The sequence below is a fragment of the Galleria mellonella genome, unplaced genomic scaffold (genome assembly GCF_026898425.1).
Source record: "Galleria mellonella isolate WM207_F2 unplaced genomic scaffold, CSIRO_AGI_GalMel_v1 utg139, whole genome shotgun sequence".
Lineage (NCBI taxonomy): Eukaryota > Metazoa > Arthropoda > Insecta > Lepidoptera > Pyralidae > Galleria > Galleria mellonella.
This window is the reverse complement of record NW_026441995.1, coordinates 1,426,957-1,451,460: the sequence shown is the minus strand read 5'-3', so window position 1 is coordinate 1,451,460 and position 24,504 is coordinate 1,426,957. Positions and strand designations below refer to the sequence as shown.

Genomic DNA, 24,504 nt, shown 5'->3' with positions numbered 1-24,504 from the left:
AGGTCAATGCAATTCTTGAAATGGAATAATACTTGCAAGATATCGACTTTAAAATAGACATGGGTAATATGGATACAGAGTTGAGAGTAAGTTGTATAAAAAAAAAACCTAAGCGTGTGCGACATCTTATATTTGTTCAGTAGTTTTTATGTGAAAGAGTAACAAACATACGTCTGTACTCATAAATACTATGAAATATATAATGAATGAATGAATGAATGAATATATGAATAAAAATTGTAGGATTTTTAACATTCTATTCAAACAATTCCTAATGTTTTAATTATAATTTATAATCAGTGATTATACATTATTATAGATGTGTCGATTACCAGTGACAATCGATAAAAGTGCATTCTCAAACATATGGGCCATCGAAATGTATTAAAACTTCTAGCAGATATTATCTGTATTAAACCTTACCCGAGTACGGTAGTCGAACCAATAGATATGGGATCGCTAACCGTAAACATAATATTTCAATAAGTAAATAAAGTCATTAAATTAAAAAAAAAATTAAAAATTTAATATAAAATTACTAATACATGTACTATTATTAAAAACATAAAAATTGTATAGTCTAAACCTAGGAATAGCAAGAGACAAAATCATGACGCCATTATCTATCATACATTATAAGACACGAGTCGAGATAATGTCGAGTTAATTGACATTTGGGTAAAATTAACAGTGTTGGTCGACAAAAACAATCGTACTGTTGCTACACGGTTCCCTATATGGTCGATGAAGGTAATTAGTTAAGCGGACCTCGTCAAGTCGTCACATTAGAGAAGCAAACGTAGCAATTAGGTGCGCAAGTGTGGTTCGCACTCAATTTTATTTTTTTTTCATGAAGCTTGACGCCTGTCCGCGGCGTAATATACAATCAGCTAAACTAGTTGTAACGACATAGATAGAGAACGTGCTGTATTTGTTAAACCATTAATTTTATAAATCGATTTTTTCAGTAGAATCTCGATTATTTGAACATCGATTAACCGAATATTTAATTATCCGGACTTATTATACACTGTTCTCATAACTAATTTAGAAATGGTATTATGTATTAATTGGATAAATAGGTATTATGTAATTAATTATCATCATAGCTCGTAATTTTTTTTACATCGTATTGTCTAAATGTAAAACCATTTACTTACATAATAAAAAAGAATTAAATATTAATTATTATTTGATTCGAATTTGAAATCTATTATCCGGATTTTCGATCAACAGAATACCCCTGGTTTTATTTCATTCGAATAATCGAGATTGTACTGTTCTACAAATTACAATGTAAGTAAATTAAAATTTAATTTATGCAAACGTATTAAAAATTGGCGACACGACAACATGACATGTTTATCTTAACAAGAACTTTTGCAAAACTTCAACTTTTTAATTGGCACCAAATAAAGCAATCACTTTCCAGGTCAAGTGTACTATAATCGTAAACCATATTGGGGACACAATAAAACCTAATATTTATAGGTGACCGAAATGTTACTTACTTTTATTTATCTGTTTATTTTTGCCACTCGACTACCAAATGGCTTGCGATAAGATTTTGTCTTTTGCAAATTCCAATAATAAAATACCGCAACTTATACGTATAAATTTCTGTGTCCTTAGCTGTAAATTCCAATTGAAAAAAAAAAACATTATTACGCGCCAGAATAAAACCAATGTACTGTTCCATTTTTAAAAATCTGACATCCTTACTACTTTTCTGTAGCCATGCTAACATTCGGGCAAAGGCATTTATTCAAACATCCGTAAAAAGCGTTGTCACAACACTGAACGTAAGATTCTAAATAGTAATAACTCTTAAAAAAAACATATTTTCAAATGCATTCCAGTGTAACGTTTCTAGACAGTATTAAATACTTCATTTACCATAAACCTAACCTAACCAACCAGTCTACCTTACAGGCTATTAAGTGTATGGAAATGAAGAAATGATCTTACCGCTCCAGATCCTTTGGGTTTCGACGCGGCAACGTACGCTAGGTACTGTATCACCTTTTTTGTGTTCTCCGTCTTGCCAGCACCAGACTCGCCTGTGCATAGAATAGACTGATCCTCCCGATCTGCAGACAATTAATACAATTGTAAATTATTTTCAAATAATTGTTTTCAGTTACATAAGAAAGAAATGCCGCGTGGTTCTGGCATAGAATAATCCAACCATCCCTTTTCCGTGAATCTCGTAACTTAAGAAGGTAGAAAAATGGGCAGCAGCATTCCTCTTAAAACGTCACCAAAGCCTAACAGCGGTTGCCAACCCACCTGCCAAACATAGCAACTACTGACAAAACCTTCCTTATGAGGAAGGCTTATGTCCAGCAGTGGGCAGTTAACGGCTGATATGATGATGATGATGATATTAAAAAAAAGAAAGAATCACTCAAACATTGATTTTGATTATGGCACTAACAGTTTTAATTTTTTTTTATTGCAGCACGACATGTATGTATGTGTATCTATATATCTGTATATATTTGGATGTGTGTTTATTTATGTATGTGTATATGACTATGCTGTCACAGATATTATTTTCTACAGATATATTTCTTTTAACACGCCACCTACCTATTTATGCTTTAATTCCTTCTACCCAAAGGTTGTCTGGAAGAGATTGCTTAGCAATAAGACCGCCTTTTGTACTACACTATATGTATTGAAAATTGTTCAACACATCCTGTTATGTTGGTGCAATAAAGTGTTAAATAAATAAATAAATAAATATCCCTCTACCTTTACGTCAATGTCACTGTCTGTGTGAGACACTCAGCCAAATGAACAAACATCAATAACCACAGTACCCACAGTAATTACTCTGTGCATATCACTCCAGTGTGAAGAGAACACGAGTACATCTCTGTTTCCCGTAGCCCTTACTGCATAATGACCGAGAGTGGGTGTTTCTCTTGTACTTGCAACTCATTAGACGCCTCTTCGTAATGTCTTGAGACTTTGTACTCGTCATTTCTTTTCGTACTTTTATTTTCGACGTTCAAAAATTGAAATACTAAAATTTTTCGATTCTTTTGGTAATTTGAAATGTTTTTAATGAGGTCCAATGCAACTTTTTATTGCCAACTTGTAAGCTTCGTGTGTAAATAAATAAAACAATTTGAAGTCGAAAGTTAGCGAATGTTTTTTAATGGAGCCCCCATAAATAGTTTTTTTTAATGGGGCTGTTTCCGGGGGGAAGGGATTGTTAATAATGGGGTCTAATGAACCCATTGCTAGTAATATACCATATCAGGCCGACCTCCACGCGGTTCCCCCTGGAAACCATCGTGGTTAATTCTAGTGAAAAAAAATCGTCCAGTTATAATATAATGGTAAAATACAACCTGCCCGTTTATTCATGTACATAACTATTCACATTACATTCCGTTGTCAAGTATTCAGTTCTCAAGCAAAATAGTGTACAGTCGCTTGCGTACATCCTAACAATTCAACCTTCAACAATTTGTACTTGTAACTTATAGATAAGCTATCGCTAGAGTAGACGTAGTGTGTTGTTAGTATCGAGAACTAACGACGCCAGTGGGGTACGTAACTACGTACCAGAGTTATTTCCTTTATTTCATCACAAAAGACTAAAGGATTTGCGTCCATCCTCCATTATCTTTGCAGATGAGTAATATACAGCAATATCTGTATATTTTTGTTACTTTGTACAAAAGTCGATTGCTCGGATACCTCTGTCCCATTCGTGTTTCAATCGTAAAGCAGTTATATTTGCATGGCTGTGTTTCAGTTTGAAGGGTGGGATATGGCGTGAATTTACTGGGTACGGAGGAATAACACCTGAGTCCTCAGGAATGGCAACGCATCGGGGGTATCATGGGCGAAAGAGTATACTCTGTTATGTCCATGGTACTGCTCGTGTCTATAGGCGACGGTTACCACTTTTCATCAGGTGGGCCGTCAGCTTGTTTGCCATTCTAAGTTGTATAAAAAAAATATTGGTTCAATAACGAATATGCTAAAAGACTGTTATTCAAAAAATAATATTGGATAAGAGACTTTTATCCTATTCGAAAATAGATATCCGACCGATATGGACGATATACTGATGTCCTTTTCTTTTGACCTTTTCTCCGCCATCAAAGTCCAGAGGAACCCAATATATAAATATCGGATCGGTCTTCATATTTCCTTCACTGATACCCCATCAGCGTAAAACAATAGCAGTTCATTCCATCATCTTCCTACCCTCAAGTCAATCATTTGGGGTCGGCGTAATATGATTTTATCCATATTACAAAAAGATTTGGTTTTTAGTATTACGACCAGCCACCTGTCTGACGTCAACCCTCTTTGGGAATGCATTTGTTGGTGGTTCCCGCGATCTACGGTATGGAGGAAAGGATTGAGGAAAAAGGGAACGTTGGAAATGCGTAAAGGAAATTGGTGAATGAGAGGAATAAGGGACTAATGTGGGAAAGGAAAGGGAGGGGACACTGCAGTTGCGGAAAGGACTGGGACACTGCAGCGGCTCCGGAGGCCGGGGTCGCATACCCGTATACCCTTATTCTAAAATCGGACAGATTTCTAGAGAAGAACACCTCTGACATTCAAATTCATTAAAAAAAAAAGCTTAATAACAATGGTCTTTGTTAGTATTACCAATAAATATGTGGTAATCAAGCCTGTAACTGTAAGGGAAAAAGGATTGTTAGTAATGGGGTCTAACTGCCCCACTGCTACCAATAGGATAGGATTATCAGGTCGATCTCAACGCAGTTCCCCCTGGAAACCATCGTGGTTAATTCTTGTTGATTTCGTCACGATGGGCTAACTGACCTGCTTTCAGCCTCATCTATCAACCCTCACTGATGCCCCGTCAGCGTATACCGATATCGCAGATCGGGTTACCATTCCATTATCATCTAATAAGCCAGTTACTGTTTAAACTAGTCATTGTTTACTATTACAACTCAAACAGACTGTGGGTGTCAATCTGATAACTACTTATTTTTAGACCACTTCCTTATAAATTAAGATTGCCTTCACAAAAAATCCGACTTCAATTATGGTATAACCAGTATTTTGATTTAAACACAAAAATACTACACCGATTTTGATAAAATTTCAAAAGAACCAATCTGTGAGTATATCCTTTCAGATAAAAAAGAAATTTTTCAAATCGGTTTACATCGGTTTAAAAATATTATAAAAGTTAAAATATCGTTCCTTTGGACTATTACGATTGGATTTATAACAAACGAAAGGTAAGCTCTATTTACTGGGCCGATTTCGGTATGAATAAAAACACGAAATTGAGCCCGAAAATTCGGAATTTCATTTCATGGTTAACCCCCTGGCCTTTATCGACGTATCGTCGATCCCATTCCCAATCTCTATCTGTATATTTACTTATTTATTCATTTAACTCTTTATTGCACCAAAAACATAAAAATATACAGTGACAATTAGAAAATTCAAGTGAAATACAGTAAAATTTTTAGGTAAAACCTAAAAAATATACATAAAGATACAAAAGGCTGTCTTATCGCTTAGGCAATATTACAGGAAACCTTTTATATTTACCTCATTAGACAACTATTAGTGACGATACTTGTATGTCATATATATAGATATATGTATATATGTAAAATTCTTTTGTTCTATTTTACATTATATACATATTTACAAGGCTGCCTTATCGCGTTCACTATTAGTAATTAGTACATGTATATCGATTAACCCGACTGCACCTTGCTTGTTTAATCACTTGAACGATTCCCTCATTAGGCCTCTCTATATGTTTGTAAAACTTCAGATATGTTCATTAAAATATGTTATTTAAATTCAAATTAAAATCATCTTTATTTAAATACGCTTGTTTAAAAACACTTTTAAATCGTCATTTTTTTTAAATCTACTGTAGGGAGAAGAATCTGTTAAGAAGCGGCCGCAAGAAACTCAACAGTGACTCTCAGTTACTGTACTGTCAGATCGACGGCTTCGCGGTCCAGGCTGAAAACCATGCTGTGTAATACCAACTGAATTCATCACAACAGGCAAACTGACCTGTTACTTGTCACCTATCACGCCTTACTGGTACTTCCTTTGCGTATAAATGATAGAACAGACGGGATTAACATTCCATTATCGTTTATTAAAAACCAAAATCGGTTGACATATTTCCAAAAAAGTACAGACAAATTGTAAACCTCCTGTTTGAAGAAGTCGCTTAAAAACTCCACAATAACAAAGAGCCTTTGTGGTACTCCTTCGGTATCGGGCGCGGCGCACAGATAACCGACTGGTTTCTAGCCCATTTGTCTAATTGTTCACTAATGGCGCGCGACGAGATATGAACGCTTTAAAACTCGTCTCCGAGTTATGTGGTCGCGCTCGGGACCCAGCCAACAGCTCTAACTATTCGACGATAATATTCCAAATAGCTATTGCTCATTACTTACTATATCATTTGAAATGTTATCAGAGAATGTTAAAATAATTAAATACCTTAGGCCAAAACGTATTAATTAATCAATTTCTTATTTGTATCTTAATAGATATGGCAATACAAGCATAATTAGCTTTCGGATTTTTAACTCTTCTTTGCATAATGGTGGAAATTTCCATCGTAACATTGAATGCCCAAAAATTATATAAAAGAGCAAGTTCACTTTAAGTTGATCGTGTCTGGATACCTTTTTAATGTCCATTGCAGAAAACAAAAACATATCTGTCAAATTTATTTTTTTAACCATTTTTCCTTTAACTTTGAAGATGAATTATATCACCTTGATTTATTTCACCAAAGAAGGGTTACCATGTAATTTAACTACCATGTAGGTACTTTACCTTTCAAATCCAAATACCCAGGGGGAGAGAAGGATTCTTAGTAATAAGGACGTTGATCTCCTTTGCTAGCAATATAACCTGTAAGGTCGACTTCCACACGGTTGCCCCTGGAACCATCTTGATTAATTATTGTCAAATTCGTCGTGATGGCCCAACTGATCTAACTTCATTCTCACTGATCATCCATCACGGATGCCGGGCCAGTGTATACCGTAAGTGCACGAGGTTGGGGGGGGGATACCATTTCATTATCATCCATTAAAAAAGTCGAAATAGCCATGCAAGTACAGTTACATTTTCTAAAAAAAACAATAGTAGATCTTTTAAAAACGTACTAAAAACAACACCATCTCGTACTTACCATAGGGCTAGTCGTATCATGTTCTTTACTAACCTTGTAACATAGAACGGTAGGCTGTGTCGGTGATGGCGAACACGTGTGGCGGCACCTCGTGTCGTTTGATGCCCTTATACCTCTCCATTATCTTCTCCGTGTATATCGGCAGCCTCTTGTACGGGTTCACCACCACGCAGAAGAGGCCCGAATATGTCTGGAAAAGAACAAAAATATAAATATTAGATAATGCCAAAGAACACAATACATTATAGACCTTCAAATAGTTTACTCTGGAAACCATTGTGGTTGATTCATTATTGCTAAATTCTCCGTGCCCTATCAGGGTCTATCAGGTCGACCTCCACGTGGTTCCCCTGGAATCTATCGTGGTTTTTTTTTAATGGATGATAATGGAATGGAATTGAATGGAGCGGGGCACCAGTGAAGGATGATAGATGAGAATGACAAGTAGGTGTCAGTTAGCCCATCGTGATAAATTTATCTGGAATTCAGCACGATGGTTTCCAGGGGAGACCACGAGGAGGTCGACCTGGTTGGGTATATTGCTAGCAATGGGATTCTCAGTCTCCATTACTAACAATCCCTTTCCCCCTAATAATAATCCAAACCTAGTTTGAATATCTGTTACTATTGATTAAATATATAACGCTTAAAATAATGATATTCATTGACATATTTGCATAATTACACTATGGATAAATCCACATTAATTTGTAGATAAAACACACTTTCCCTTTGATGTTACCGCAATTATTTATTACATACACACATCAATACTATCTAATCAAATAAAATCGTAACTGGTCGCTGTTTGTACATGGAAGATATATAAGAAAAACTATTACCGAACTTCTACCGAATTTATCATGGGGAGTGTTCTGAGGAATTGTTCGGATTGATACCTGCTGCTGATTTTCACCACCGTACAACCCGCCACAAACTAAAGTTTCATCCCAATCATCTGGACGAGTGGCGGTCTTCCACCGTGCGTTTTTCAAGGCACTTCCTTCCACGCACAACCATTCTTTGGAATCAACTTCCAGCAGCAGTATTTCCGAACCGATACGACAACATAACCTTCAAGAAAAGAGTATATTCCTTTTTAAAAGGCCGGCAGCACACCTGCAATGCCGCTGGTGTTGTGGGTGATCATGGGCGGCGGTAGTCACTTACCATCAGGTGAGCCGCATGCTCGTTTGCCCCCTGTGTTGTATTGTATTATAGGAGGCTTTATGAACGCAATAGAACACAAAACAATTATTTTTAGAATTTTTCTCTGTATGTCTGTACGTTTGTGCCCGCTAATCTCAGAAACGGCTTAACCGATTTAAATACGGTTTCCACTAATGCGTTGCGGTTTGCTCCACTTAACATTAAGTGTTAGTTTTATTTCTATCGATTCATAAATAAAAAAATATATCAATCTAAAAAAATCACATATAAAATGCTAAAAAATAACAAATCAATTGAATTGGTTGAAACTTTTTTTTATTATATGTAGTATTAATTTTCGAAAATTCTGTGTACTCGCGCGAAGCCGGGTCGGATCACTAGTCTCAAGTTAAAATCAAACATTATAACTAAAATAATTAGTATTAAAATTAAAAAAAAATATATAGTGGTACCTATATAAATAATTTATCGACCGGATATGCACATAAACTCGTATTATAATCGTTTTGTAACCAAAACTGTTTATTTCTTGAGCTAATACATCTTCACTACTTAACAACCGATAAACAATTATCCCATAACTATGGTATACAAATGCGAGCATTCTTGGCGAATCAATGGAAATGTACTATTCTAACGGCTCTATTGCAACACAGTAAGGTTCAATTTGGTAAGTATGCGCATGCGCATTAAATTAGAATTTCGTCACATTCAATGACACTTGATTGTTTGGACAACGGGCGGTTGATGGAAATTTGATACGGACTATGTTAACAGCCCATCACTGGGTGTCTGGATAACTTTTGGGTATATATTAGGTTACCACTTTCCATCAGGTGGGCCGTCAGCTTGTTTGTCATTCTAAGCTGCATAAAAAAAAAAACTAAAAATCATTGTTTTAGTAATGTATAATTTGGTATGAAAAGGACATATTTTAATCCGGTCAATTAATATTTTTTTTTTACAACACATGGGGCAAACGAGTATGCGGCTCACCTGATGGTAAGTGACTACCACCGCCCATGGTCACCCACAACACCTACGGCATTGCAGTTGTGCTGCCGGCCTTTTAAAAATACATACATATCACGGTATTAGCGGTCAATGAGCGCTGCTTATATCACTATTGCTCGTATGAGAGTGGCGCCCTCTTGTGTCAAAAATTACTAGCCTTCATTGTAGACAAAGACCTCTGACGAGGTTTACTGGAGACGGCTTTACTTGTCCTCCAAAGTATGATGAAGTCTATACATTTTTGAAAGGACTGACAGATCAAATATGCAATATTAGTTTTAATAATAAAACAAAAGCTTCTAACTCAATTTCACATGATATTTTATAAATGATGTTGTAAACACATCTCGCAATAAATTTCAATACACATGCGGATGCGCAAAATCGGCCGCGTGATTCACTCTTGCGCAGCTAGCGGGCGGATACGGATATCGTCTTTGTTTTCTGATACCTTTACTTTCGAAGGGTTACGCCATTACTCAATGACGCTAGCACGACATGTTCAACGAGGAAGTCATGTATGTTACAAATATTAATTTTAGTTGCAAAATATGTTATTAGAACGTTTGATACGTCCAGTATATCACAAGACTCGTTCCGCAAAGAAAAATTCAACGTTGATCATCATCGATTCATCATCACCGTCATATCAGCTGTTATTTGTCCACTGTTGAACATAGGCCTTCACCTATTGGGGTGTTTTACCAGTAGTTACCACGCTTGGCTAGTCCCAACGTAGAATGGATTACCTCTTCCTTTTCCGGGGAAAGGGATTGTCAGCAATGGATTTTGACAGCAATATTATTTATTATGTCGACTTCTACGTGGTTCCCCCTGGAAACCATCGTGAACAATTCTTGTCACGATGAGCTAACTGACCTGCTTCATCCTCACCTATTATCCTTCACCGGTGCCCCGTCGGTGTATACCGATAGCGCAGGTGGGGTTACCATTCCATTATCATTCATAAAAAAAAATCCTATCAAGTCGACCTTCACACAGTTCCTCCTGGAAACCATCGTGGTTAATTCTAGTGGAATTCGTCACAGAGGGCTAACTGACCTACTTTCATCGTCACCTATCTTTCATTTCTGACTGGTGCCCCGCCAACGTATATCGATAGCGTAGGCGGGGTTACCATTGCATTATCACCCATTGAAAAAATCTTTCTTTCCCGTGAGTGTCGTAAGAGACGACTAAGCGAGGACGAAAGATGGGCAGCAACGTTCCTCTCAAAATATCATCAAAAGCCTAACTGTAATTTCCAACCCACCTGCCAACTCTGACAACTACTGGCAAAACCTTCCTTATGGAGGAGGCCTGTCTCAACCGTGAAGCAGTTGTATTTGCATGGCTATGTTTCGGTTTGAAGGGTGGGATATGGCGTGAATTTACTGGGTACAGAGGAATAACACCCGAGTCCTTAGAAATAGCAACGCATGGGGGGTATCATGGGCGAAACAGTATACTCTGTTATGTTCATGGTACTGCTCATGTCTAAAGCCGACGGTTACCACTTTCCATCAGGTGGGCCGTCAGCTTGTTTGCCATTCTAAGTTGTATAAAAAAAAATGTTCAGCAGTGGACAGTTAACGGCTGATATGACGATGACGACAATAAAGGTAAAACATATTGCGCATAAAGCATCTAACAATCCAGGTCAAGTAAAGTGCACCGAGACATCTATAATGAGGGCGCAAACAGCCAATTAACATGAGAATTATTAGTTTCCACTAATTGGGACGTATCGTAAAGAGTAAATCGCCGAGTACAGCGCTCGCGTTATAACAAAGACATATTTAAATTTATTAAATCTAATTTTCCTACGATTACGACCTCAATCACCAATGATGTCGCCGAGGATTAAACGGAAAAATAATGCTGTTTTTTTATGCAATTTAGATTGGCAAACAAGCTGACGGCCCACCTGATGGAAAGTGGTAACTGTCACCTATAGATGTGACCAGTACCATGGACATAACAGAGTATACTGTTTCGCCCATGATACCCCCATGCGTTGCCATTCCTGAGGACTAAGGTGTTATTTCTCTGTACCCTGTAAATTCACCGCCATATCCCACCCTTCAAACCGAAACACAGCCATGCAACATAACTAACTGCATCATGGTAGAAACACGAATGGGACAGAGGTGCCTAAGCAAACGACTTTTCTCCAAAGTCTCGTTCTGGTAAAGTGACTTTATAAAGATTTTCAATTTGCTTTTATTTGTATTTATTGTAATGTATATTGTAGTCATGTAGATCCCGTGATAGAATAGGTCACCCCTTCCTTTCCCGTGGCGTAAGAGGCGACTAAGGGAGCTTCATGTGGAGTAATCCATAAGTTATGTTTTTTCTAATTATTATTTATTTATTTATACTTTATTGTACACAAGAATTACATAATTATAGTATATATTAAATAAAGATGTACAACAGGTGAGCTTAACTCTGTAAGAGTTCTCTTCCAGCAAACCCTGAGTGGAAAGGCGCATAAATTACCCGTGCGTACAATAATAAATGGAAACATTGTTTATTGTTAATTTTAGTGGCCTATAACCATCATTTTTTTAGTTTTTTTTTTATTACTTTTCCATCTCAATGGAATAAAAAAAAAAAACATGACATAAGGCACAAAATACAATTACCGTATCAAAATTTCAAATAAACATTTCAAATAATTATTTGTTTATTTTAAAACCAATACCTTATCTGTAGACTGCAAGGAAATCTTTAATAATTACAAAGAAAGAAAGAAAACTAATTTATTCAGTGACAACAGACTATAATTAACGAAACAATGAGAAAACAAAATTATCATCATTATTACAAAATCATTACCAAAGGTTGACTGAAAGAGAATGCTATATAGTATCCGCCTTTTGTACCAGACATTTTTTTTTGTAATGTGGTCAATAAAAAATAAATAAATAAAAATGTATCTAAGAACAGACGATGCACCGCAAAAAAAAACAAACAACATACCAAAACAAACCGACTAATGATGAGACACGCAAAAATACAAATTAAATTCTCATCCTTGTGGGAGTCCTTTAGAAATATTAAAACTTGGATATATGCTGCCTTATCTCTGTTATCGCAGAGCCAATTTACATACGTCGGCTGCGGTTACATCAAACGGCACATGATACCGATAGCCGCGGTGCACAGGGCATCCGTGTGAATCAATTTGCGATCTGACCCCTTGTTTATGATTGTACTCTGTGCATATATAATTATTAATTAGATTATAATGTAATAGAGAATTAATTGCACATATACACCATTCTATTTGTTGATGCACTTTTAGGTCTTTTTTTACTTTTACTGATTTCTAAGAAATATCAATAATATTATTATGAATCCAAGTTGTGCTTTGTACATACTGTTTTACCAGAGGGAGACTTTGTACAAAAGTCGATTGCTTGAGTACCTCTTTACCATTCGTGTTTCAACCGTGAAGGAGTTGTATTTGCATAGCTATGTTTCAGTTTGAAGGGTGGGATATGGCGTGAATTTACAGGGTACAGAGGAATAACACCTGAGTACTCTGGAATGGCAACGCATGGGGGGTATCATGGGTGAAACAGTATACTCTGTTATGTCCATGGTACTGCTTATGTATATAGGCGACGGCTACCAGTTTCCATCAGGTGGACCGTCAGCTTGTTTGCCATTCTAAGTTGTATAAAAAAAAAAGGTCGTATCGTTTGAAAATGGAACAAAAAGAACTAGTCTATGCAAAAAGTGCATGACTGATGCACTGCCGCACTAAAACTATGATTCTATGTAAATAAACATTCCTTACCAATATGAATTTATTTATTTATCAATATAAGTTTATTTATTTATTTATTTATTTATTCTTTATTGTACACAAAAAAAAAATATTACATATAATATATATAAAATAAAGGTGTACAATAGGCGAGCTTAACTCTGTAAGAGTTCTCTTCCAGCAAACCCTGAGTGGAAAGGAGCATTAATTATTTATTAGCGGGCAGTATGCGTACAATAATAGAAGGAAACATTATTGATGTTTCTATTAAAACATATGAAATATGTTGACTACATAAATAACTCATACAATTAAATTAATTTAATTTATTATTACAATTTAATTATTTTTGTTACCTTTTAGCGTATTAACAGCTTAAACCAATCACTATGGTGGGGTGGGGCAAGTAACGGAGTCTAACCGCTCCATTGCTAGCAATATACCTTTATAAGATCGTTCTCCATGCGGTTCCTCGTGGAAACCATCATGATTAATTCTCGTGAAATTCGTCAAGATAGTCTAACTGATTGGCTTTTATCCTCACCTATCATCACTCACTGGAGCCTCGCCAGCGTATACCGATAGCACAGAAGGGGTTGCCACACCATTATTACCCATTAAAAAAATATGTACTATAAAATTTGATGTACATACGAGTATACACGTAAATTATATGGAATGAAGAAGGTCATAGATTACTTTTTGCCGCGATCAGTAAAAATATCCTGCTCACGCGAGCGAAGTCACGGTAATTCTACTATTGTGTTTATATACATGCTAATTATAATAATATCAAGGGAGGGAGGGGGGAAAGGATTGTTAGTAATGCGTACTACCAACCCCATTGCTAGCAATATACCCTGTTAGGTCGACCTCCACGCGGTTCCTCCTGGAAACCATCACACTTGTATTCATCACGATAGGTGATGAAAACACCTAGTGATAAATAATAATCTGTATTCCAATCTCCCCCCCCCCCCCCTCCATCCCGTATAATACGTGTATACCAAACTCTATGACGACTTATTGAGCCGTTAAGATATAACAAACTCACTTTCGCATTCATATTACTAACTACAAACTCATAAAGGAAAAGATTAACATTCTATGGAGGATGGAGAACAGCACCATATATGCAAAACAGACGTAAAACCTTTAGAACTAAGCGCCACATACATACAGACTGCACTTTTAATGAATTAGTCACCATCGTCGGCAATAAACATTACAAAGGCATCTCTTGTAGAACAATGGCTATGGATTACAACATATTGCAAATATATACACATATAAATAATAAGAAGTTATATTATCCTTAAGACTGACGCTGCATGGTCATCTTTTATAAATCATAAAGGGTCCAAAGGTTTATAAAAAAAATAAAAAAATACCTCATGCTATCGTGGATCATTTACGGTTCATGCGGCTAGACTATGGAACTATCTTCCAATGCATATTCGTGAAAGTCAATCGCTGAATATATTCAAGAGCAGATTAAAAAAGCCTCTTCTGTCCTCATAAACTTATTATGTCTATGTATGTAAATGTACGTATTTTGTATGTGAAGAGATATTTTATGTTTATGTATATATGTATATGTATTATTATATACAAATATGTATGTGTTTTGATTTTAATTATATGAGTTACTTTGTATATATGTCAACATATTTATTATTTCTTAACAGAAATAACTATACCGTCTCCTCCTATTATTGTACGCACACTGCCCGTTGGTAATTAATGCTCCTTTCCACTAAGGGTTTGCCGGAAGAGAACTCTTACAGAGTTAAGCTCGCCTCTTGTACATCTTTATTTCATATAAAATATATGTTTGTAATTTTTTGTGTACAATAAAGAATAAAAAAAAATGTTCTTAAGAACGTGTTTTTTTGCAACTTAGAATGGCAACAAACAGACGACCCACATGATGGAAAGTGGTAACCATCGCCTGTAGATATGAACAGTACTATGGACATAACAGAGTATACTGTGTCGCCAATACGTTGCCATTCCTGAGGACTAAGGTGTTATGCCTCTGTACCTTGTAATTTCATGTTTTTATTTTCATTACAAAAATAACCTGCAATTTCATATACTTTAAATACGGTACAATTTTAACTATTTAGTCTAACGCAACGCCCGATAGATTGTATATCTTCACACAGCAGGAAACCGAACGATAACCAAGTCGTTTCACCCATTTTAAATAGTAAAATTAACATTGATCACGAGTTTCAATACTAGTGACAGTTTATCACTCAATTAATATGCTGTTTAATTGCCACTTTAAACTACTTATAAGTTAGAACACAAAGATAAAATGAGGTAATGGAAAACGGAGGCTTGAATAAAACCGCTTTAAGCGATTAATTTTGTATAACTCGCTCAGTTTACTAGATCCCACAACTTGCCCGTGTAAAGCAGTGCATAATCTTTTTTTTTTTAATACCACTTGTCAAACATGCACACGGCCTACCTCATGGTAAACGGTTATTGTAGCCTATGGACGCCCACAATGCAAGGGACGTTACAAGCGCGTTGCCGACCCTGAGGAAACCTCTTTGCCCCTTTTTGAAAAAGTACCGAAACGAAAACAATTTATTACTTTTGGAAACCGCAGTGTGTTGTCGTGGCAACTTGTGCCTTCATATTACCATAGTTGTGCACATATAGATTTCAAAGAAGCTTCCTTTAGCGGACAGACAATTTGTAAAATGACCATCCTAACGAAGTTTTCCCTAAAGATAACAGTATGAGGTTCTTCAGAAGCAAAGTAATAAGGTTCCTTAGGGATCGGCAACATCCCTGAGCGGACGGAGCGAATGACATCCCTGTTGTTGATGGTGTCCATAGATTAACCCCCTTATTCATAAAAACACCAAACCTCCCATAAACCTTAGCTATTAATTATTAAAGTGTTTTGTCCTTTTCTTTTTCGCTAAATTGTCAATTTAAAATACAATAACTAAACGCTCTATCAATAGTTAAAATAAATTGGTAGAACATTTTTGTTTTCATGAATAAGGGGATAACGGTTTACCATCAGACAGGTCGTATGTTTGTTTGCCACCATAGTAGTACAAAAATGGTGCTACCATCTGCGGATTTAAGCGCACAAAAAAAGCCCATTGTACTTTTACAGTTAGACTTACACATCATTACGGTCATCGAATCACTGTTCATTTTTTACATACAAACCTCTATTACGTTAGTAATGAACAATGTCGCAACCGGCCGTATGCGAAAGGAGCAAAAACGTATGCGACACGGTTTCCACGAGGGGCACACCTTATATGGTCGTGTCAATCCACTGCCATATAAGAAACTTAGGCATTAGTCGACTAATATGAGTTTTGAACGACACTAGTGTATTAAAGATATTTCACAACTAGGGTTCGCGCTCGCACATTTATTAAACTATATATTATTTTGGGTATAAAACTTCACATATTTTCTGAGTTGCCGAATCAAGAATATGTACACGTTTGTGATGATGTATAGAAATATAAGGGGGATATTCAGCATTTGCGACCCCTGACCAACTTTGGTGAACCTTTTAACTGTGCTTTCAACTTTTAGCCCCTGGAAAAGGCAATGTATCTAAAAAATAAGTAAAAACATTTTATAAAATACTTTTTGGGGCCAACATCTTTACTGAAGACTCGAAACCAAAAAAGTTCACCGAAATTAGACACAAATCGCAAATACTTAAAATAACCCACATATAAAAGTGGACAATATGAAAAATATGCAACGATAGAAGTCAATAAATAGATCTAATACAAGAAGTAGAATAGTCCATTCTGTAAAGAGCCCGTAAATGGCGTTAAAAATATAACACATAATTATCTCAAATATAGGCTGCTGTTGCGAAATATACGAAATACAAAAAGTTTTTTTTAAGCAACTTACATTCTAAGTTATCTAGTAAACTTACAGCAAACAAGCTGACGGGCCAACTGATGAAAAGCGGTAACCGTGACCCATAACAAAGCATACTGTTTCACCCATGATACTCTCAATGCGTTGCCATTCCTGAGGACTCAGGTATTATGTAAAAGTAATACACAAATTTTGCAGAACAAAATAATAATTCTCCATTTCATCGAAGGTGCAAACCCTAATTGACAACTGTTGCATGGTTTACAGCTTTATTTTTCTAGCCATAACAGCCATAGCCAATAGTACAACCATCTGTTGTAAATAACATTCTATTTGGCTACGAGCAGAATTCTATTGACCTAAAATAATTTATTTCACATTACTAATTCCGGATTATGGATTTATTGCTCAATGACAAATTATAACGCGCTAAGAAATTATTAATAAATAATCACAATATGTGTATTCATGAATGTAACAATACATAAATAACTGCAAATTAATTACTATATGAACAGAAAATAATTCATACTGTAAGAATTATATCAAGCGCTGAGTATTTGCTTAAAATTAATACATACTGGCTATCGAATTTGTAGACTTTGCTTAATAAACAATCAAAGCAGCATTGTTCTTAATTTATATAATATATAATAATCTCCAAATATACTACACTTTATGCGACTATAGTTACTACAAATCATAATTTTCTTATGCCAAATTATGGTCCTTCAAGCCGGATACTTTTGCTTTTAAATACTATTACACTATAATTATTTGTGATGCAAGTAAAACTTACTATGTAAATACGTCCAAAATATGTCTATACGTCCAAAATGGTGTCACTTATTGTCATATCCATATTTGAACTTCAGGCTAATTTAACCGTGGAAACGTAACAGACGTTACTTTCTCATTCTATAATATTACACGGTTCTAAACAACCTGACCTACTAAAATCAATCAAAACGCGGACTGGCCATTATCGTATTAATTTGTAATGACGTCTACTCAATTATACATACATACCAAAAATGGATGACTATGTCGAAACGCACACATCCGAAGGCTACAGTCGAGTCAGTCGGTATTGTACGTAAAATTCAAACACCACAATTTACAAAAAAAAAAAAAATTGTAACTTCTTGTGTGTGAATACAATATAGTATCGAATGACAAATCTGAGGAATTATACAAACTGACAGCAATTTACGTAAACAAAAATCAAATAACTGAAATATATATATATATATATATATATATATATATATATATATATATATATATATATATATATATATATATAATTAAAATATTTATTATTTTATTTTTATAATAAAACAAGCTTTTACCCGCAACTTCGTCCGAATGACTGGGATATGGTCGGGATAAAAAGTAATCAATATCCTTCTTGATCCCTTAACAAATTTCATAATGATTGCTTAAGCCGTTAAGACGGACTCAGTCTCGACAACTCGGGGGGAAGGGATTGTTAGTAATGGAGAGATTAGTCCCCAATGTACCCTATCAGGTTGACCTCCACACGGTTCCCCCTGAAAACTATCATAACTAATTTATCATTAAATTCGTCATAATAGGCTAACTGACTTGCCTCTTCATCCTCATCATTCATCCATCACTGGCACTCCGCTAGTGTATATCAATAGCGCAGGCAGGGTTACCATGTCATTTTAACCCATTAAATAAAGTCTCGAAGACTCAGTTTCCCATTTATTATATTAATATCCTCACTGAATTATGACACATAACGTCCAAACTGGTGAACCAAAGTCAAATTCCATGTAAATTGTCATACAAACAATGGAAACCGCAGAGACAATGGCAGTAAACTTATAATTCCTATAAATCGAGGGTTCATGCGCATGAATATTTTTATTTATTTATTTTTGGTACAGGACATGTGTACAAGGCGGACTTAATGCTAAAAGCATTCTCGCCCTTAAAGCTTATTACAAATTGATCAAGTCAAGTCACAAACGCATCGTGATCTTGAGGAATGATATCGATTGCATCTATGATACTTGGAAATATCGGATAGCATCGGGCGATGACACCGTGTCCTTCTTCATTTAGGTGAACCAACTGGCCGTCAGATATGCATTTACCATATTCAAGTGTTATTACGTGGAAATCTATTTCTATATGTATCAGAATACTATATCATTATCACTATTATATCAGGCGTTATCTGTCCACTGTTGAACATAGCCCTCCCCCATAGACTGTCATAAGGAACGGTCCCGAGCCACCTGCACGATTGTCAATATTGAATGTATAATTCAAACATATGTAATCATTTATTAAAGTGACTCAGAGTCGGATATCACAAACTTTAGCATTTTTAGGCCAGTCGCACATGGTATTATTAATGTTAAAAAATTTCCAACACGCAACGAATCACTCTAATCTGCACAGTTGCTAAAAATTCGCACTGAGGGTGAAAACAAAAGGAAAAATGCAACGTCGATAGAATCATTTTCTTAATTGTAAAGAACACCGAAATAAATTTCTGATAATTTGTGGACTCTAGTACAAATTGGACAACGGACCCCCTTTACATTCTAATCAAACAAATTTCTAACGACGGTCGGTTAGCACCCGCGTACATCAGAAATAGACATATCTTCGGGATCTACGAAATCTAATACAAGTAATAAATGTAAAACCTACAGAACATTCTAACAATATGCAGCCATACAAGTGGAAGGAAAGGGATTATTAGCAATGGGTTCTAACAGTCCCATTGCTTGCAATACCCCATCAGGTGGACCTCCAAGCGGTTCCCCTTAGAAACCATCGTGATTAATTCTTATTGAATTCTTCACGATGGACCAACTGACCATCATTCTCACTACCCGCCAGCATATACCGATAGTGCAGGGGGAGTCATCATTCCATTTTCATCTATAAAAAAAAAATATCTATGTGATTATTGAAAAATCTGGATTTACTAACAGAAATCTTACAATATGCGGCCAGCCTAATTAATCGACGTTACCTTTTCATGTACTGGACTGTAGGTATGCAACAAACGTGTGTGGCCACAAAGAAAAGCAGTGTCAGAGTTACACTGGCACGCGGTGACTCACATCATTAGTATTTCACGTACGAGATATGCCCGCTCGTGATATTTTATGGTCGATTTTATGTGATCTTGAGTTATTTGTGGGTCTTCAAAATTTAACAATCTTCTCTTGAAATTTAAGCGAAGACAAACTTATTACATTACGTTAACATATTTACGTATATTCTCCAAATAATATAACGGAATGATAAAAATATACCTATTATGTAAATTAATATCAAAAAAATATAAATCAACTTAATATTGGAGCTAAACAATCTGAAAGTTAACTCTTAAGAAAAAATACCATTAAAATTTATAAACAGCGAAGACAATTCAGAACAGACAAATAATACAGCAAAATTAGAAGCTTCCCCATTTTAGTAACCAGTAAAAAGTGATGCCAAACTTCTGCCCGAAACTACTGTAGACCCATAACTGGTAACAATTTTACTCTAACTACCGCTCATAATAAATATAGAAAACGATCTTAGAACAAACATAATAAGATTATGCACAAAAAAAAAAACAAAGTCTAATCCGTTAACGTAATCGCTACAAAGAGGAGAGCTTCAAGACAAAAAACGAGGCATGAAAAAAACAGTATAAACATTACGAAGGCCAAAGTCAAACACTCTTTTAATAGACGATGACAAACGATACGAGTCTATAGGAATGTGTGCTCGTTTATTGAACGTAGCAACGTAGACCACAAACACTAATGATGTCGCAATCATTGTTATGATATCTGTATGGGGTCGAAAATTCATACTCATAAAGACACAGTCTGTGTATAAGAGATATTTTTTAACTCTCATAAGAAGAGTTGTTAATGTTTTTACATCTTAATGTTAACAAAACAAATCTGCTACCAAATATACCTGTAACATACATATTTTGATAGGAACTACTCCACTTTTAACATTTTCAATCGTCTTCTATTGCCCAAATTTAAATTAACATAAGTTATACAATAAAAGAGTCTTAGACTTTACTTTGTAGTTTCTGTCTTAATTTTATCCATATAGATTAGTTGTTATTATTAATCAAAAAAACTTTCTCATGTTCCCTAATGAAGAAGAACGCAAAGATCTCAGAAGGACTTGTTTCTAAGTTCACGCCATAATTGCGTTTTATATTCCCATTTGTACCAGGGACTGCTACTACGTAATGCAGTACCTTTGGATGGATATAGAATTGTGGTTTATTCTATTATAGTACAGGTTTTTGAATCAAACAAGAATTATAGTTTTTCTTTGCCATTATAAATATTATCAATATGTTCCAAATTTATAAAATGCCACAATGATGTTTCTTCCTAAATTTTATATAAGTTACTGTAAATACCATAATGGCATACACGTTGACAAAAGCAGAAATTAGTAGTGCCTCAAGTCAAGATGAAATACTAAATTATAAATCATCTTAACACGAATTTGCTAGAAGAATTTCTTCTAAAGATACGATCATCATTGTGTACGATTCTCATAATTTTTTCGATATACTTCATTGAGTCTTCTTAACAATAATAAACCAAGAAAAATGAACAACTTCTCATATCAGATATTATCAGTAGGCCAAGTGATCATTAGTTGATACAGACCGAAACAATTATAAATTCTAGGCGAGCATAGTAATTGCAACGACTTATAATAGTACCCCTTTGATTGCTTATCGCCATACACCACCAAGACCTCTATTCAGTGTTAATTAACGTGTTTTCAGCATGCTTCATAGCGTACGCAAACATTTTTTCCCGCCATGTCGTGAGGTGAGTCACGCGCGAGTGGCGGCGCCCGCGCATCTGTGCAAACGGTGGCCAAGGCCGGCCGAGGCCGTAACTTAATTAATGCACTACTAAATACCATTTTTCTAGTTCATACTAGTCTAGGGAAAGCACTGCCTACCTATGAATATCTAGTATTATATTAACATTGGTATTTCGAATCCGTTATAAAAATGATTTGATCGTAATGTTCGAGTCAAATCTCCATTAACTAAAACACATGCACTAAAACTATTTATTTAGTATTAAAATAATTTATTAAAAACAGACAAAAAGCCAAGAAGGATCTTATTACACAGAATTTATTGAAGTAGACATATATTCAAAGGTGGATTACAAAATGTTAATGATAATTCATAACCGTATCTATACTGTAAACATATGGTTCAAAATATATTCATTTTATTAGGTAATGTATGAATATATTGTCTAAGATTTTAAACTATTGCTAAATAAGAGCTAAAATTAAAGCAAGAGAAGTGCCTGCTTGTGACTGAAAGACACTAAGTATAAATTCAGTGGATGGGGCAAGCTGGACAAAATATTTATAATATTTATATATAGAAGAGCAACTCCTTACACCACACTGAAATGCTAATACGACACAATATTGGTAATGATATTAAAAAAAAGCCTTTGAAGAACTAGTTGTAGACGAATTTGGGATAATTGAAAACAATACTACATACTGTAGAAAAAATCAAGCGCCTATTAAAATAAAATCGATTTTAAAATAGAAAACCAGGCCAAAAACGAATACTATCACCCACACAATCTTACATGGACGTGTAATTTAAGAAACTTATAATACAATGCAACAAAGTTAACTTTCCCATCAATAAATTATATGCATGTGAGTCAGAAGAACCTAACGTTTATGGTTAAAGGTACGTACATTCACACCGTAAGATCTAAGAACCCTATTTGGGCATTGACCATTTTGATAAAATCTAAACTGTACATATTAGGCGTGTTGTAATGGAATACTCACACGGAATGATGTGAGTATCAATGATAAATGGACTTTTTATAGAAGTACATTTATTTGCAGTACATAATTAATGTCAAGTTGCAACCACCAGCTGTGGTAAAACAAAAAACACAAATAAATTTTATTATTTAACAACGAAGTAAAACATTAATGGGTAATGCACAAGATTCTTATTAATTTTGGTGTTTAAACCAAAAAATTCGAAATTTAATGGCAAAGTATTTAGAAACTTCAAAAGCATAATTGTTTAATCAAAACAATTCAATTATGCAAAAGTTTAAAGTGAAGAGACAGAACAAAGATTCTCTTCGTTTATATCCAACTTTATGGCTCGAACGCTATACCATACACCATATATTTCTCTTAAGAACAGGTGGTCCATTTATAATGAGCTAAAGACGTTTAATTCGCAAAGGCAATATTATCTCGGCAACGTCAAATTACAAACGCCAACAGAGATCACCCACGCGTCTCCCGAACGGGCAATGCAAACATACCGACAACAAGATTTATTTTTATAGTCACGACTGCAATAGACATGGTATTACACGATTGAGATATACATTGTCTTCAAAATGAGGTTACAGATGAGGCGATAAGAGTACATGTACATATACTTGGGAGATTAATTGAGTCATCATAAATCGCTTTCAAATCTTCGCTTACAGTAAAGATTAAATCCGTCTAAATATTGCACATAAAGTCACTGACCTAAAGAAAGTAGTAATTAGTTATTTATCTCAGTTGGACAGATTAGATTTAGAAGGATTAAGTTAAAAAGAATTCTAATTTACTGGGTAATTTTAACATCTAAATGGTGGAAATTTAATTCGCTTGTATTTTTTTTCTAAACCGAATTTGCAACAATAGTTTAGTCCAGCCCCGTATGTTGGTTTTTGGATGACAATTCCGCATTTTAAATTCAAAAAGGAATTTTAAATCTAATACGTTAGTGTATATGAAACAACTTGTCGCTAACTGGTGTAAATAATTCGTTATTTAAATAAAATTTAATGAGATTAAAGTCGCTAATATTTTACAATGCAAAATCTAATTGTTTGTATAAAATTATTTAAAGATCAGAAGTATTAGGAAAATATCAGAAACAATTGAATTTAATAAATATACCAAGTTCTTAAGGAACACAGAAAGAATTTATTTAAATTTGTTAAAGAGATGAGGGGACATTATATACATGAATATCCTACATTTGTGAGAAAAAGACCTCAATGTCTTAGATGACTTATGAAAATTACCAAATACTTTTAAAATATGGTAACGGCGACTTACATAGCAACACAGAACAATAGTAATGATTACCATTAACAATCTTTATTGATAAATCGTATAAGACAACTGTATGATACTTCAAAATTGAGCTACAACAATTATTTTTAACAATTATGGTCGATAATTTCTCCATTATCGCACTACTTTAGCGTACTTCCGCGCGGGTCGTTCAACTGCGCACGCGCAGGATACAGGCTCGTTTCACGTATCGTACACCATCCGTCGCGATAGTACGCCAAATGTCCTATATGTTACGTTATATTTTACATCAAACTAGTCTAAACAATGAATCATAAGAAACTCCGCTATT

The 24,504-nt window shown here is 35.0% G+C and overlaps 1 protein-coding gene across 2 annotated transcripts in view; it reads right to left on the bottom strand.

Moving 5' to 3' along the window:
* The window catches only part of LOC113510363 (myosin heavy chain, non-muscle), a 49,935-nt gene extending 42,448 nt beyond the window's left edge, over positions 1 to 7,487 (bottom strand). For both annotated transcript variants that reach the window (XM_052903483.1, XM_052903484.1), the window contains exons 1-2: positions 7,229 to 7,487; positions 1,969 to 2,090 (exon numbers count right to left, since the gene is read on the bottom strand). In XM_052903483.1, coding sequence (XP_052759443.1) covers positions 1,969 to 2,090; positions 7,229 to 7,472 — 366 coding nt within the window. In that variant the 5' untranslated portion in view covers positions 7,473 to 7,487. The remainder of the gene's footprint in view (positions 1 to 1,968; positions 2,091 to 7,228) is intronic.
* Positions 7,488 to 24,504: the final 17,017 nt, after the last annotated feature.